The 16,516-nt window shown below is 38.1% G+C and overlaps 2 protein-coding genes across 2 annotated transcripts; both read left to right on the forward strand.

Moving 5' to 3' along the window:
• The first annotated feature begins 289 nt into the window (after positions 1-289).
• On the forward strand, positions 290-13,124 carry LOC133304740 (ATP-dependent DNA helicase Q-like 5). Its single transcript, XM_061504795.1, has 19 exons — positions 290-1,360; positions 1,440-1,493; positions 1,659-1,771; positions 1,870-2,082; positions 2,163-2,241; positions 2,503-2,556; positions 2,654-2,728; positions 2,881-2,934; positions 3,390-3,434; positions 3,520-3,614; positions 3,684-3,810; positions 4,371-4,469; positions 9,899-9,954; positions 10,220-10,322; positions 11,348-11,476; positions 11,706-11,875; positions 12,117-12,141; positions 12,245-12,360; positions 12,656-13,124. Exons 1-19 carry the CDS (start codon positions 290-292, stop codon positions 12,741-12,743), a joined length of 2,766 nt encoding a protein of 921 aa, XP_061360779.1. The 3' UTR covers positions 12,744-13,124.
• Positions 13,125-14,419: 1,295 nt separating this feature from the next.
• LOC133304744 (uncharacterized) lies at positions 14,420-15,871 on the forward strand. The gene is made up of 4 exons (XM_061504802.1): positions 14,420-14,686; positions 14,874-14,924; positions 15,210-15,302; positions 15,762-15,871. The coding sequence occupies exons 1-4, from the start codon at positions 14,420-14,422 to the stop codon at positions 15,822-15,824; spliced, it is 474 nt and encodes a 157-aa protein (XP_061360786.1). The 3' UTR covers positions 15,825-15,871.
• Positions 15,872-16,516: the final 645 nt, after the last annotated feature.

The raw sequence follows: 16,516 nt of genomic DNA on the forward strand, positions 1-16,516 counted from the left end.
AAGTGAGTAGTCACGAGACCAAAAGTGGATTTAATTCTAGAACATTTTATCCCAGTTTCAACCAGCTGTTGAGTCTTTCATATCATTCTTGGCTTTAAACGAGGCCAAGAGTACTGGGCTTAGTTTAGTATTTCATCACGCTGTCCAGCCCATCAAGGCCCAAACTCTGAACCAAAGACAAAAAAAAAAAAAAAATTGGCGGGAACGTTTGCGTGGAAAATAGCAGCACCTTAGCTTTGATTTGATTTTCCCTTTCTTCATTTTCGTCTTCTTCTGCTCCGACCCAAAAATGGAGTCCGATTCAAACTCCGACGGATCTCACGTCTCTGCAACTCCCCCAAGACAAGCAAGTCCACCGCCATTGCCCTCACCGAGAAAACCACCTCTTCTAGTTTCCAAAAAATCCAGAATCAGAATCAAACCCTCAAGATCCAAATCAGTCCCTTCCGGACCCCCCAAAAGCCCTTCGAAACCCGACCCGGTCCTGGAAGACCCTTTCTGCCTCCCTACACTTCCCTTCCAAATTCGGCGACCCTCTGATTGTGTTCCCGCGCTCTCAACTGAAAACCTCCCCGCCGGCTTCTTCTCCAAATCCGCTTCCTTCTCGAAGATTCGAAGACCCCTTGTTCATCTAGAAGCTTCTGGAATCGATCCGGTTCTTAATTCCGCGTCTAATTCGGGCTCCAAAGTTGAGAGCGAGGAAGGTGGTGTTGATGCTAGGAAGTTGGGGAAATTCGGAAAGAAGCACCCTAACCTGATTGGTGCTAGTGTGCCAATGCCGAGTGTGAAGTTGCGAAAATGCGGCGGCGGCGAAGGGAACTTCGTGAGGTTGAACCTGAATGGGAAGAGAAAGAAGTTTGTGAACAAGGGGTGGAGGAAAAATGGGAAATTTCGTGGTGATAAAAGGTACAAGAGAAGTAGTAGTAAAGGTAAATTGGGACTTGAAGGGAAGGATCAAGTGGAGCCGGGTTTTGAGAAGGATATTTTGATTAGAGAAAGTGAACCTAAGAAGCAAAGGGGGTGTTGTAGGACAAAGGAGATTGATTGCAATGTGTTGGAAGAGGTTGTGTCTGCAGCTCGAGTTGACCCTTCGGACGAGAACTTGGTGAACTTGCTGAAATTGATTTATGGTTATGATTCTTTTCGAGATGGGCAATTGGAGGCAATCAAGATGGTTCTTGCTGGGAAATCAACTATGCTAATTTTACCAACAGGTGCAGGGAAATCGCTGTGTTATCAGTTGCCTGCTGTGATTTTTCCTGGGATTACTCTTGTTGTTAGTCCATTGGTAGCATTGATGATTGATCAGTTAAAGCATTTGCCTCCTGTGATTAAAGGTGGTCTTCTATGCAGCAGTCAGGTATATTCTATATACTATTTTCACTTCATCTGATATCTGGGATGTCATCATTTCATCTTTTTTTGTTTAATTGTATTAGACACCTGAAGAAGCCTCTGAATCGCTCAACCAGCTTCGACAAGGTGCAATGAAGGTGGGAATTTCATCAACTGAATGTAACTTTGGCTCAGATTTGCTTTTGCAGAAATATGTAGCACTCTTGCAGATTGATTGCATAATTTGCATATCAGAGGGTTTATTTATTGACTATGGTTGTACTCTCACCGAGAGCTAATGTTTACAATTCTAATTCATATAGGTGCTTTTTGTTTCACCAGAGCGGTTCCTGAATGAAGAGTTTCTGTCTAGTATTTCTGCTTTGTCAGCCATCTCGCTTGTTGTTATTGACGAAGCGCATTGTATATCTGAATGGTGAGTCTTTTGGAAATATTAAAATTTACACTTTGGAGATCTCATGTCGAATGCTTGTGCTTCCTTGTTGATTTTTGAGATTTTGAACATTTTTACAGGTCTCACAATTTCCGACCTTCATTCATGAGACTTAGAGCATCTCTGCTTCGTAAAAAGCTTAATGTAGGTTCTGTTCTTGCAATGACAGCAACTGCTACAACCACAACTTTAGATGCCATCATGTCTGCTCTAGATATTCCATACACAAATCTTATTCAGAAGGCACATTTAAGGGACAATTTGCATTTATCTGTGTCTTTGGTCAGAAATAGGCAAGTTAGATGCTTTATTACCGCTTCATCCTGTATACTTTACTTATCTGAACTTTGTTAAACTTATTTGAACATAATAGAATGAAAGACCTACTGATTCTGCTAAAGTCTTCTCCGTTTGCGGAAGTTCAAAGCATAATCATATACTGCAAATTTCAGGTATGTATATCTTTTAAAGTACGGGGTGTTCTATGATATATTAAACTCATCTGTCATCATATTGCAATAAATTCTCTCTTCTAGCACATAGTATTTCATTTGTATAATATCGTTTGCAAGAAACAAGTTAATGAGCTCCATATGTTTCAGGTTTAGAATATAGCTGATTACCTAAGTTTGCAAGTAATTTGTTTTCTATAGTGGATATATTCTAACATTTTTTATAATTGTGGGAATTAATTATGCTTTTTCTTGCTCCAGTACGAAACTGATCTAATTAGCAGATACTTGAATGATAGCAATATCTTGGCAAAGGTTTGCTCCAGATTTCTCTTTTTGACATTGCGTGTCTTTCTGTGTAACCCTTGACGATGAAATTTAAATCTGATGATTGATGTGAATTATCATCTAGAGTTATCATAGTGGTATCACTGCAAAGGAACGCAGCTATGTACAGGAGTTGTTTAGTTCCAACAAGATCAGAGTGGTGAGATAAATTTTATGCTTCTAATCACTAGTTTTATCAATTTTGTGGTGCACATGTGCATTTTTATATTATATTCTTCATGCCTTCTTTCCATTGGTGCTTCTAATACAACTTCACTAGGCTGACTGATTATCTTGTGATTTTTTATGAAGGTTGTTGCAACTGTGGCATTTGGCATGGGACTAGATAAAAGAGATGTTGGAGCTGTAAGGCTTGTTATGTTATGGTTTTCTACATTAATTTGCATGAACTGATTTCTGACGATAGAAGTTTTCTAGAATGGTATACGCATGTAGTGATTCACTGATTCTCATAGTGCTCTTGTTGTTCAGTAACCTGCTTTTCTGTGTGTTTTATGCTTCAAATCATTGAGGTCTGGCTGTACCAGAAACTATTGATTCTTCCTTAAAGATTTTTATTTATGGTTAAAATTGCAAATTGGGGGCAAATGGTATTGAAGAACTGAGCTCTTTCCCTGGTCTCTCTGTTCATGCAGATGTGCTAGTAGTCACTTTAGTTAAGTTGCAAAATGCTGTTTTTGGGCATCATTCTGCATACACTTTTCTCTTGTATTTCACCCTACATATTGGCATTGCAATATAAACTATCTTATATGTCACAGTTATTCACACTGGAACTCCATTGTCTTATCTGTGTTTAGGTAATTCATTACAGTTTGCCTGAAAGTCTGGAAGAGTATGTACAGGTATATGATTTCTTCTGAACTCTAGTAGTAGCATAGCAAGATTTTCTATTATTGATTTGCTGAATAAATGGAATGGCTATTTTAGGAGATAGGACGTGCTGGAAGGGATGGGAGATTGTCCTATTGTCACCTATTTTATGATGATGAGACATATTTCAAACTTCGGAGTTTAACGCACAGGTAACACAATTCTTTTTCTTTTTTTCACTCCCAAATTGTTCTTCATTTAATGCAATTTTCTATCCTCAGTGAAGGAGTGGATGAATATACAGTGAACAAATTTCTGCGTGAAGTGTTTCCTGCTGACAAAAGCTCCGGGAAAATCTGTTCATTAATCAGAGAATCTGCTTCCCGCAGGTTTGATATGAAAGAAGAGGTCCTCTACTCAACACTATTATGCATATAAATTTAAGAACTTAAATAAATCAGATAAGTGATTTTCAATTAAAAATTTAGACGGCTTTCATAACATCCTGTTGAGGAATTAGTGGTGCTGATATTTTGATGATCAATGGGGAAAAAAATACATATTTCTGATTGCCATACTCAGTAGCTCTAAAGTTTTTGAACATGGTTGAATTAAGAGAAAATCATTTGCATGGTATCTGTGGTGTATTTGTAGGTGGTCTCTGTATTTGTACAAAAATGTGGTTTTGTTTTATCTGTTTCCTTGTTTAGAGCTGGAAACCAGAGAGATTAAGGTTAACTTTAGACCAGATAAAGCTAAAGTGCCGTTTCTGAGCAGTGATTAGGATTTTTTTATGGACAACCATCTAGTTAATAGGTATCAGTCATTTATCCATTTATGTAAGATAATAGATATGCACATGCTTGTAACGGAACCAGTTCTTGTAAGGAAACCCTACATAATTATAGGTACCTTTTTGAGCCTAGGTCTACAGGTTAAAAATTTTCTCCAATCTTTTCCTTTACCAGGTGATGCTCACACTTTTGACACGCTTGGAGTTGGGCGATGTGCAGTACTTGCATTTACTTCCACACATAAATGCAACTTGTGCTTTGATTTTTCATAAGGTTCGTGCAGACATGCCTTTGATTGCATGTAGAAATTTTTCCCGCAAATGAATGAATTCATGAATGCTGTCTATCTAAACTATATTATAAATTATAGATTGAAGAGTGTTAGAATATTAGATATGATATGATTAGATTTGATTAGATATGATTGGATTCTGTCTTATCCGTAAATAGTCTGACTGTATTCTGTCTGTATTAGAATTAGGTTTGGATTAGGTTTGGGCCTTACACTTAAGCCCATTAGGGTCTCTATATATTGTAACTCCCTGACACAGATCAATACACAACGTATTCTTTTACATTTAACTTGGTACCAGAGCTATTTCGTTCTGGGAACCCTCGCTTCCGCTTAGAAATCTTGTTCTTCGCTTTAAAACCTAAGCCCACTGCTTAGGAGTCATCTTTTCTTTGCCGTGCGTCCTTCCGGTAAGACATCAAGGGCTGTAAGTCCTCTCCAGGCATCTTCTGCACGTGTCCACATCCCCAAACAGTCACCGGAGCACCATCAGCCACCGTCAGCCACTGTTCAGGCTGCCGGAGTACTTTTCCGGCGAGTTTTCAGTCTGGAACGAACGCGAACAGAACCCTCTCCTCCCGGCGACCTGCTCTGTGGAAGTTCGGCCACCATCGGAGTTGTCACGCGCTCTCACGCGCCTCCAGTCTTCTCTGCGCGTGGGTTTCACGCGCCACCTTCTGCCGGCGTGTGAGCACTATTCCGGCGGCTTTTTCTGGCCGGTCTTGGACAGAGAAGCTCGTCTTCTCCTCCTCTTTCTGGATCTGTGGTTGGTTCTTTGTGGGTCTGACTTTTTGTGCGCACCTCTTCTTGATTGGTGATCAGGTTCGTTTCTCTTTATTCGGTTTGTATCTTTGTGATTTGATACTATGGCAGCAAACGCTCCAATTCATTCGGAGGTCAAGTCTCCATCTCCTCCTTTGAGAAATTCTCCCAATATCATCTCTACCAATATTGGGTCCATTACCTCTTCAAAATTGAAGGGATCTGTTAATTACAAGAACTGGGCCACCTCTGTTCGAGTTTGGTTCTTTGGACAAGGATATGGGAACCATCTCACAACTAAGTCTACTGATGTCCCTAAGGAGGACAAGTCTGATTGGGAAAAGATTGACAACCAGCTTCTGAGTATCCTCTGGCAATCCATTGATCCGATTGTCTTGGATATCTTTTATTCATTTCAAACTTGCACTGAAGTGTGGGAGGAAGCAAAAAACCTCTACACTAATGATGTTCAGCAGCTCTATTTCATTATCTCTCAGTTTATGGAATTGAGCAAATCATCCGACATTCAGATGGAGACATATATTGGCAAGAGTCGCTCTTTGATGCAGGCATATTTGGATATGCTGCCTTACCCTACTGATGCTACTGCATATCGGAAACAGGTGGAACGTCTCTTTATGGTTGCCACACTTTCTGGCCTTCCCGAAGAATATGATAATGTTCGTGATACTATCTTGACTAGTGGGGAGCCTGATCTATCCATGACGTATTAGCGTCTTCTGAATTTGAATAAGAAATCTGCTCCTGCATCGTCTTCTGCTGTTGATTCTACTGCTCTAGTTTCCCGTACTGATTTTCGCGGCATATTGGAGGTGGACGTGGTCGTGGTAGAGGCCCAGGAGGCCCAGGAGGTCGTGGCCCAGGAGGTCCAGTCGGACGTGGTCAGCGACCTCGTTGTCATTACTGTCAGCAACTTGGTCATTATGAGGAACGCTGCTACACCAAGTATCCTCACATGCGACCTTCTTTTGCTGCTAATGTAGCTCAATCGGATACTGCTTCAAATGGTTCAGTCTCTCTCTCCTCTAAAGAATATGCAGCATTCCAGGCCCTTCTCAGGAAGTCCTCTCCTCAATCTCAGGCCTCTGCTTCAGAAACTGGTAATCCTGTTGCTTGTGTTTCTCATTCTGCATCACTTGGTCCTTGGATATTTGACTCAGGTGCTACTGATCACCTCAGTGGTAATAAGGAACTCTTTTCTTCCCTTACATATTCTAATAATTTACCCTCTTTTACTCTTGCTGATGGAACTAAGGCCCCCGTTCATGGGATTGGACAAATCTGTCCAACCTCCTCATTGACCTTGACATCTGTCTATTACATTCCTCACATCCCTTATAATTTAATATCGGTTAGTAAATTGATCAATTCTCTTAATTGTATTGTCACATTCTCAAACCATTCTGTTTCTGTGCAGGACCCGGGTACGGGGAAGATGATTGGAGTGGGCCGTGAGTCACGGGGTCTGTTCTACCTTGATGTGCCGAGTCCTTCAGTTGCTTGTTCTCTCACAGAATCTCCACAGCTCATCCACAGTCGTCTCGGGCATCCTAGTCTTGCGAAATTGCAGAAGATGGTTCCTCTTTTATCCGGTCTTCAAACTTTAGATTGTCAGTCATGTCAGCAAGGAAAGCACATACGCTCCTCCTTTGCTAATCGAGTCAATAAACGAGCTGATGCTCCTTTTTCAATTATTCATTCAGATGTTTGGGGTCCTAGTCGTAGTGTGTCTATTTTAGGTTTTCGGTATTTTGTCACCTTTATTGATGATTTCTCCCGTTGTACTTGGATTTATTTAATGAAAAACCGTTCTGAGTTGTTTTCTATTTATCAAAAGTTTTCTGCTGAAATTCATACTCAATTTGGTGCTTCTATTTGTATTTTGCGTAGTGATAATGCTAAGGAGTATGTTTCTGTTGACTTTTCTCACTTCTTAGTCACACAGGGTACTTTACACCAAACCACTTGTCCTCACACTCCACAACAAAATGGAGTAGCTGAACGTAAGAATAGGCATCTCATTGAGATTGCCAGGACTCTTCTTATTCACATGCATGTTCCTCTTCACTTCTGGGCTGATGCAGTCCTTGCTTCTTGCTTTCTCATCAACCGCATGCCTTCATCTGTGCTTAATAATGATATTCCTCATAACTTATTGTTTCCAGATGTTCCTCTCTTTCCTCTATCCCCACATGATTTTGGTTGTACCTGTTTTATTCATGATCTCACTCCTGGTAAGGATAAGTTAACATCCAAAGCCTTTAAATGCATTTTTCTTGGTTATTCTCGTCTTCAAAAGGGTTATCGCTGTTACTCTCCTGACCTCAAGCGTTACTTAGTTTCCGTGGATGTCACCTTTTTTGATCAACAACCCTTTAATTCTATCCCATCTCCATTGTCACAGGTTGATCATGTTCTTCCTGTTCCTTTTCTTGACTTGTCTTTGCCAGATGCAGGTGCTTCTACTCCAGATAAGCAATCACCTATTGCTCCAGTACCTAAGGACCGTCCACTTCTCACTTATCAGCGATGTAAGACAGTACCTCCAGTCGACTCGACCCCTGCTGACTCATTGCCCTCTGCAGTTGATTCTTCCCCTCCGGATCCTTCACCAGAGGCTCTTCCCATTGCTCAAAGAAAAGGTACACGTACTACTCGTAACCCTTATCCTCTTTATACCTTCTTGAGCTATGATCGCCTTTCTCTTCCTCATTTCACCTTTGTTTCTAGTCTTTCTTCTGTTTCTATTCCTAAGACCACAGGTGAAGCACTTTCCCATCCAGGATGGCGCCAAGCGATGCTTGATGAGATGACCGCACTTCATACCAATGGCACTTGGGACCTTGTTTCTGCTCCTCCAGAGAAGTCTATAGTTGGTTGTCGCTGGGTGTTTACTGTGAAAGTTGGACCTGATGGCCATGTTGATCGTCTCAAGGCACGCCTAGTTGCCAAGGGTTTTACTCAAATCTTTGGCCTTGATTATAGCGATACATTCTCTCCAGTCGCTAAGATGGCGTCCGTCCGCCTATTTCTTGCCCTTGCTGCTGTTCGTCACTGGCCACTCCTTCAACTTGACATCAAAAATGCCTTTCTTCATGGTGATTTACAAGAAGTTTACATGGAGCAACCACCTGGTTTTGTTGCTCAGGGGGAGTCTGGGAAGGTATGTCGTCTTCGAAAATCCTTATATGGTCTCAAGCAGTCTCCTCGAGCATGGTTCAGTCGCTTCAGTTCTGCTGTACAGGCGTTTGGCCTAATTCGCAGTAAAGTTGACCATTCTGTATTCTATAGGATTACATCTCCTAACAAGTGCATCTATTTGTTAGTCTATGTTGATGACATCATCCTCACCGGAAGTGATCAAGACGGAATCCATCAGTTAAAACAACATTTATTCAGTGCATTTCAAACAAAGGACCTTGGGAAGCTGCGTTACTTCTTGGGAATTGAGGTGGCGCAATCTAGACAGGGCATTTCTATCTGTCAAAGGAAGTATGCCTTGGATATCCTAGAGGAGACTGGTATGTTGGGGTGTAAACCAGTTGATACACCCATGGATCCTAATGTTAAGTTATTGCCCAGACAGGGGGAGCCGTTATCTGATCCTGGACGTTATCGAAGGCTGATTGGGAAGCTCAATTATCTTACTGTGACTAGGCCAGATATTTCTTTCGCTGTCAGTACGGCCAGTCAGTTCCTTGATTCCCCTTGTGATTCACATTGGGATGCTGCTGTGAGGATCCTCCGATACATCAAAGGAGCACCAGGAAAAGGTTTGTTATATTCGGATCAGGGAAATACAGAAATTTGTGGTTACTCAGATGCCGATTGGGCAGGATCACCCTCGGACAGACGCTCTACTTCTGGTTATTGTGTCTTCTTCGGAGGAAACTTAATCTCATGGAAAAGCAAGAAACAACCTGTTGTTTCCCGATCTAGTGCAGAAGCTGAGTATCGTGCAATGGCAAATACTACGTGTGAGTTGATCTGGTTAAAGCAGTTGATTCAGGAGCTTAATCTTTGTGAACAGAAACAACCCATGACATTCATCTGTGATAATCAAGCTGCGCTACATATATCTTCTAATCCTGTTTTTCATGAGAGGACCAAACATATAGAGATTGATTGTCACTTCATTCGGGAAAAGATTCAGTCAGGAGAAATCAAGACAGCTTTTGTCAACTCGTCTAATCAACTAGCAGATGTTTTCACTAAAGCTCTTAGAGGTCCTCGGGTTGAATACATTTGTAACAAGCTTGGTGCTCATAATATATACGCACCAGCTTGAGGGGGAGTGTTAGAATATTAGATATGATATGATTAGATTTGATTAGATATGATTGGATTCTGTCTTATCCGTAAATAGTCTGACTGTATTCTGACTGTATTAGGATTAGGTTTGGATTAGGTTTGGGCCTTACACTTAAGCCCATTAGGGTCTCTATATATTGTAACTCCCTGACACAGATCAATACACAACGTATTCTTTTACATTTAACTAAGAGCAAGTTTCGGAGAGGACATTAAAATCTCATGTTTGTTAATTTTTAACTGAAATTTAGAGGAATATATGTGGTTTGAGTAATTATTTAGTTGCTTATATTTTTAATTTTTGGCACTAATGCAGACTACCCCTTCGTTCCTTGCCCGAAAGGTTTCTGCTATTGCTGTAATTCTAAAACGGTAATAATAAGCATATATATTACATTTCTTGGCTTTTCACCTTTTCCCCTTTTTCCACTGGATGGTCATTGCGTTATGAGTTGTTTTAATGTTGTAAACCTATAGATGGAGTCTGATTCCAAATTTTATAAAGGGAAGGCATACCTGTTGATGGAACTTGGATGTTCAGTTTTTCCTGAATATGATCACTACAAAAGCAGTTTAATTCTACTTACACTCATACTTGTTTAACTGAATCATTTTTGTCATTTTGTGTGATTTTCAGATCTGAAAATAAGCAAGGGCAATATGTTTTTGACATTCCAACTGTGGCAAATGACATGGGGGTCACAGCAGTTGAATTAACAAATCAGTTGTACGACCTGAAGGTTTGGATTAGTATATATATTTTTCTTGGGTTTGCATGTGCACTATTAGAATGTGTATATTAAGTTGTGTTAGTTTGTGCCACATCATGTAAATAGGGTCCAAGCCCATGTATCTTATTGTTAATACAACCCTTGCGTGGCACAATTCCTTAACTTTAAGATGCACATAACAAAATAAGTTTAAAAAATGCATGAGATTTATTTTTTCTTCTGTGTAACTGAATTTAAATCCACTGCTCTGCAGCAACGAAGTATGATGACAGAAGTCCTATCCACAACTTATTTAAGCTGCATGGTTTACATACCAGAAGATAGTGAAAAAAACATTCATTCAAAATTTTAAGCTTTAAGCAAAGATCTCTGATGCTTTGATTGAAGGTTGATATGGGAAATATCTTCACGTCACTATGCCACTCTTAAAATTTTCAAATCAAACTGAGAATGATTAATGTTTAATATTCGTGAAAGCTGCCTATTTTAGATTCTGGATAGTAATCCAAAATACATATGCTTTCCATAATTGCCCCTGCATTAAACCTCCAATTAGCCTACAGTACACCTGTTAAAAATGCTGATGAATGTGCTTGAAAAAACAAGTGAAGTGATAATATTATAGTTTTATTCTTATTTTACCCATAAATACTTGCAGCATGATTAATGTTTTAATTGTTGTAATTATTTTAAAAAAAAATCTTCTAGTTTTCCTTGTCTTAAAATTCTTTGGCATCATACATGGTAGATTCATATAATTAATAAAACGAAGCTGCATATTTTGTTATGATCTGGAAATATAGTGTTTTTGTGTGTGCAGAGGCGGAGACATGTGGTGCATGAGGGTTTTTTTAAAATTTTAATTTTGCATCTAATTTATTTTTTCAAAAATAAAATATATCTAATTCTGATTCTAATTTGACCACCTTAACCAATTTGGCCTAGCTCCGTCCCTGTTGTGTGTGATATTGGAAGCAATATAGTTAAAATCTGGTATATACGATCTAACCTCATTATTTGTGAAATATTGCCAGATGATGGGAGAAATAACTTATGAAATGAAGGATTTGGCCTACTGTTATAGGATTGTTGAAATCCCCCCAGATTTTTTTTCTCTATCAGCAGATATTACCAGATGGTTATCAGAAGTTGAAAGTTGTAAGGTACTATATTCTGATAAACTTGCGGGATTGTTCATTATGATATTTTTGGAAATATATTCATTTAGGATGCTGTATCCTCTCAATAATCAGAAGTCCTGAACCATGAAGTAGTACTGGTTGGATAATTCATTTTAGATGATATGTTGCATTCTTTGAATTTGTAGAGTCAAATTTCATGTACAATTCATTACTGATTGATTATTTTCTCATGATTCTACATTTTGAGTAGGTACAAAAAATGGATGCAATGTTTAATGCTGCATATTTCGCAGTAAATCTATGTGATAAGCTGCACGGATGCAGTAGTGCCGATCACACACCATGCTTGCAAAGGAAAATATTGGATTACTTTGCTGGAGTCGACAATACTGATTTCTGCAAGAAAATTGGTCAAAGCAGGTTCTTACTTATTTTGTCACCTAAGTTCTGTAATCAAGTACACAAATTTAACAAATGATATATAAAAGGGATTTAAGCTTGAAATCTTAAATTCTGTCGCGTATTGAAATATCAGAAATAAAATTCTCTTTAAAGTTTATACGAAAAAAAAAAATTCTGTTACTTGTTTGATGATAAGGATATACTTCTGCTATATGCTATATTTTCTTGTACTAAAATTGCTAGTATTTTACATGTGCAGCCCTTTCCTGCGGGCAGATATAAAGGTGAGTTGTAATCTGGGCATTCTGCGAATCTTAAATAAACTGCATACATATCATGTCTGGAAGAGAATTTTGAAAAATTGCCTGTTGCTTTGGGGATCACCAGGTCTTTCTACAGAGCAATTCACAGGCTCGATTTACACCTAGAGCCATTGCGAGGATAATGCACGGAATTGCAAGCCCAGCCTATCCTTCTACAACATGGTGTAAAACCCATTTCTGGTACATTGAAATTCAAAATTTTGATTCGATGTCCTTAATACTTGTCCATGGTAGGAAATAAATTGGGCGACTTTGAACTGTTCTGTGCTTTAGTTAGAATTCTGTACACATGCACCAATATCAATAGGTAAACCTAAGTCACGATTTTCTATTTCAAAACTTCTAGCTTTTGTTTGGGAAACAAAAAGAGGAGGAAAATCTAGTGAGAGCAGTTTCCGTTGCTTCCATGTCTGCAGGGTTTATATCATTCATTAGAGCAATGTGCTAAAACTGAACTTTTAATTGTGGATTGCAGGGGAAGGTATACGCATATAGACTTTAAGGCGGTGATGGAAGCAGCAAAGGAGGAACTTAAGAATATTGTTGGAAAAGATATGCCCTAGCCATTTAGGATTGATTTTACCATCTGACAAATTTGGATTGGGGGTCCCTTACTCTAAAACCGAATCCAAGATCTGCATTGATCCAACGGGGACGTGAATTAGTGAGTTCTGTGGCATGTTATTATTGTCGTATATGTGGCGCCAGCACACGTCTGCTACCACAGGTTGAGACAGAAGCGAAAGGAAAATTGAAGCTCTGCCTCATTTTGTGATATTGATTTGCATCTTCCAATTGGCCGTTGGGATAGCAATGGCAACAGGGTGGGAGGAATCACTAGAAAGTGATCCCTCGGCTGAAAAGGATAAAGCAGAAGATGAACTCAACCTTCAGTTTTTTTTTTTCCCTTTGTAGAATAACACCCAATAAGGGATTATGCTATTATATAGACTCAAATATCTAGTGCATGAAAAATTTCATCATAAAAACTATTCTAAATGTCACAACTGTTAGCTGCGAACAAAAACCACAAAACATGAACTGCATTATATAAGTAGGTCCCAAAGGATAAGTTTCATTGAATGAATTTGCAGTTAATGCATTATATCAGTCACATGACTTGGTAGCTTTCAAATTGTTAAGATAGAAACTTAGTTGTCCAATATAATTATTTTTGTTATTGATATAATTTTGTTTCTAGGAGTTCAAATTTATGACTGCAAACTACCCAAACTTCTTACTATTAAATCAAGGGGGAAAGATTTGTTATGTTATTGGAAGAGGAAATCTTTTTCCTGCACTAACAAAAAAATGTTGATCCCACGAGAGTTTAAAAACAAAACCAAAAAAAAAATGTTGAGAGTGATATTTTCTGTCTATGCAGGACGGTATCAATTTGTCCAATAACAAAATGAATACAATTCCCTTAAATCAATCCTAATGACTTAATATAATTTTTACTAGCGTCAAAAGTATTTGATTGTAAACTTTAAAAATTAGTCATTGTTCTATTATCATTAAGTCTTCTCAGTTCTGGTTTTTCTTTGTAACCTAAAATTATAATATGAGCACAAGTTATGAAAAGATTATTTTTTACTAAAATAATGAAACTTTCGAAAAACTAAATGGGCATTGGAAACCTAAACTAAAAACTAGTAAACCCTAATGTACAAAAAAAAAAAAAAAAAAACCTAAAGAATATCTTGTTACTCCTTAATTGTTGACGTGTAATCATTAAAAACTAAAACTAACCATTCTTTTTAGGGGAAGGATATTGTAACAACCAAGTTGTGTTACTACCATGTTACAACCAATCAATCTCACCGTTAGATCGATTATGTTGATCAAACGATTATATTTATTTCTATATTTGTATGGTCATAATTTTCCAAATTTAACACAACTTCACAAAATAAAAGAAAAAAAGCGTAAATATATGTCTTTTTCTAATTAATTAAAAAAAATTATAACACTTCACAAAACATAACCATTCGTGCCAAATGGGATTGCCCTAAATAAATAAAGCTAATTTAGGGCTAATACTAACATAATAATATGTTATTAATAAGAGCAGGCATATTCTACCCTACAGAAAATAAAGGTATGACCATTAATTTAGTTAGGAATAGGTAATTGGAAGAAGGTAGAAGAAGGGATCTGTGTTTTTTGTTTCTTCTTCAGCCTTACATATTCCAACATTCCCTGCAACTGTGGATGAGGTTGCAGAGTGCACCCACCCATGCATTCTTCAACGTCATCCTCATCGTCATCAATCTTTGCCAATTACCCTCTAATTTCCGCCGTTGTTGCTTTCGCCGTTGCCCAATCCATCAAGTTCTTCACCACCGGGTTTAAGGATAAAAGATGGGATCCCAACCAATTAATTGGGTCCGGTGGAATGCCATCATCTCATTCATCAACTGTCACTGCTCTTGCAACAGCCATTGGCTTCCACTACGGCTTTGGAGGACCCCCTTTTGCTATTGCCACGATTTTAGCTTGCATTGTACGTATGCATGACTACTTCTCTCCATCTCTCTCTCTCTCTCTCTCTCTTTAGTTCTTCAAATATTTTATTTATTAATAAAGAACATAACATGCATGTACTATGTGTGATTTTGTCCCATAAACAACTAGGTTAGACAATGACAAATCAGTGTAATGCTGATGAATGGTTCGTATGGTTTGTGCAGGTGATGTATGATGCTATTGGTTTAAGATTGCAAGCAGGACGCCAAGCAGAGGTTTGCTTAGAAGCCCTTTTCTGTTTGCCTATGATTTCTATGTGTTGAAAATAATATTTTTATTATTTGTAAAGATATATTTCCTTATTTCATTAGGATTTAGTTTAGGTATGGGTAAAGTCTATTAGTATTTCTTTATATATTGTATTCTCCTGAATCAATTCAATATACAGATTTATTTCAATGTCCTCTCGTCTCTTGTTATTTTAGAATGTGCAATGCAGCTTTTGCTCTTATGTTTTGGTTGTTAATTTCAATGGATTTTATTGAATTTGATTTTCCCAGGTTTTGAACCAAATTGTATGTCAACTTCCAGCTGAGCATCCTCTCGCTGCAAGCAGACCGCTACGCGAACTTCTTGGGCATACACCCCCTCAGGTTATCATTTTTCATTTTATTGTTTCCTATAAATAATTGTTTGATGGGTCTAAGTTTAACCAATGGAATTTAGTGTATCATAAAATGACAGTTCTTCCAAATGTTAATACATTCGGTATTCTATCATACTTATACTATCTTATTACGATGAATGGTGAAAACCTCAATATAGAGAGATAATAATGTGCCAAAATGCAAGTTCTACATGGTTAGCATTTGCTGGTTATGTTCATTCTATCAGAGTTATTATATAATGTGGTCCAATATTTAACTAGAGGTTATCTACATTTTTATTTTGTCTCTGTATGGCACTTTCTCTTTTACCTCCAGGTGCATGTTAAAGTGAACAATTGTAAATCCTTAAAAAGTTGTGACAAATAAAATTAACCACGAGTAGGTGTTTCCTTTAAAAAAAAAAAAGAAGTTAGTTTCTTACTAGTTTTCTCATTGATACTGCAGGTCATGGCAGGTGGGTTGCTGGGACTTGTAATAGCAGCAATTGGCTATCTGATTGTTAGGTAGCGGGCGCAATTTCAGTTCCTACCTTTTGTACAGGAACTGATGACATCAATCTGTGGTCTTGAATCTTCTTCACTCAAATATAAGCCCGCATTTTCATGCTCTTAACCTTCTCATGTCAATATAGAAATCAAAAGTTGAAATTTCTAGTCTACAATATTTGATGTGATGGAAGTTTCTGACTTATAGAATCATTTATTTGCCTTATCCTTGGAAATCAATTTTTTTCGTATTCATTACAAGAAATTCTGTTTACAAAGGAAATATAAATAGAATTTAAAAAATGGGTTCCTCATTTCTGCTATCACTGCTGATGGAAAAACTTACAGCAAATATATTTACATAAGATACGGAGCCGGATCATGAAATTAAAAAAAAATAAAAAAATTCAAGATATAGAACCGGATCCTAGTGAAAGTAAGTGTTGCTGCAAATTTTCTGATCTGAAGCAACAAGAGAGCTATTAAAGCCTTAAAAAATACTAAAAGCATTTATTCATATGCCCAAACCTAAACTACTAAAAAAGCATAAATGCAATGACTCAGCCCACAATAGTACCAGATTTCGACGGGATCCCGTTAGGCTTTCAATTGACCCCATCAACAAGAATTTTTGTCTTAATGCAGTATACGAGGCATACCCAACAATCCTAGCTTGTTCTGTTTCCTTCATTACAAGGGGGCGTTTGGTTGAGG

This window comes from Gastrolobium bilobum, unplaced genomic scaffold (genome assembly GCF_033153095.1).
Source record: "Gastrolobium bilobum isolate Gb01-03AN ecotype WA unplaced genomic scaffold, APGP_CSIRO_Gbil_v1 utg11974, whole genome shotgun sequence".
NCBI classification, from domain to species: domain Eukaryota; kingdom Viridiplantae; phylum Streptophyta; class Magnoliopsida; order Fabales; family Fabaceae; genus Gastrolobium; species Gastrolobium bilobum.

What these genes read in the sequence shown, in the direction of transcription:
- LOC133304744 (XM_061504802.1), top strand. Translation starts at nt 14,420, where the DNA reads ATGCATTCTTCAACGTCATCCTCATCGTCATCAATCTTTGCCAATTAC. An exon ending in AAGCAGGACGCCAAGCAGAG is followed by an intron (nt 14,925 to 15,209) that starts GTTTGCTTAGAA and finishes TGATTTTCCCAG; the next exon opens with GTTTTGAACCAAATTGTATG. An exon ending in TTGGGCATACACCCCCTCAG is followed by an intron (nt 15,303 to 15,761) that starts GTTATCATTTTT and finishes TTGATACTGCAG; the next exon opens with GTCATGGCAGGTGGGTTGCT.
- LOC133304740 (XM_061504795.1), top strand. Translation starts at nt 290, where the DNA reads ATGGAGTCCGATTCAAACTCCGACGGATCTCACGTCTCTGCAACTCCC. An exon ending in GTGTCTTTGGTCAGAAATAG is followed by an intron (nt 2,083 to 2,162) that starts GCAAGTTAGATG and finishes TGAACATAATAG; the next exon opens with AATGAAAGACCTACTGATTC. An exon ending in ATAAAAGAGATGTTGGAGCT is followed by an intron (nt 2,935 to 3,389) that starts GTAAGGCTTGTT and finishes ATCTGTGTTTAG; the next exon opens with GTAATTCATTACAGTTTGCC.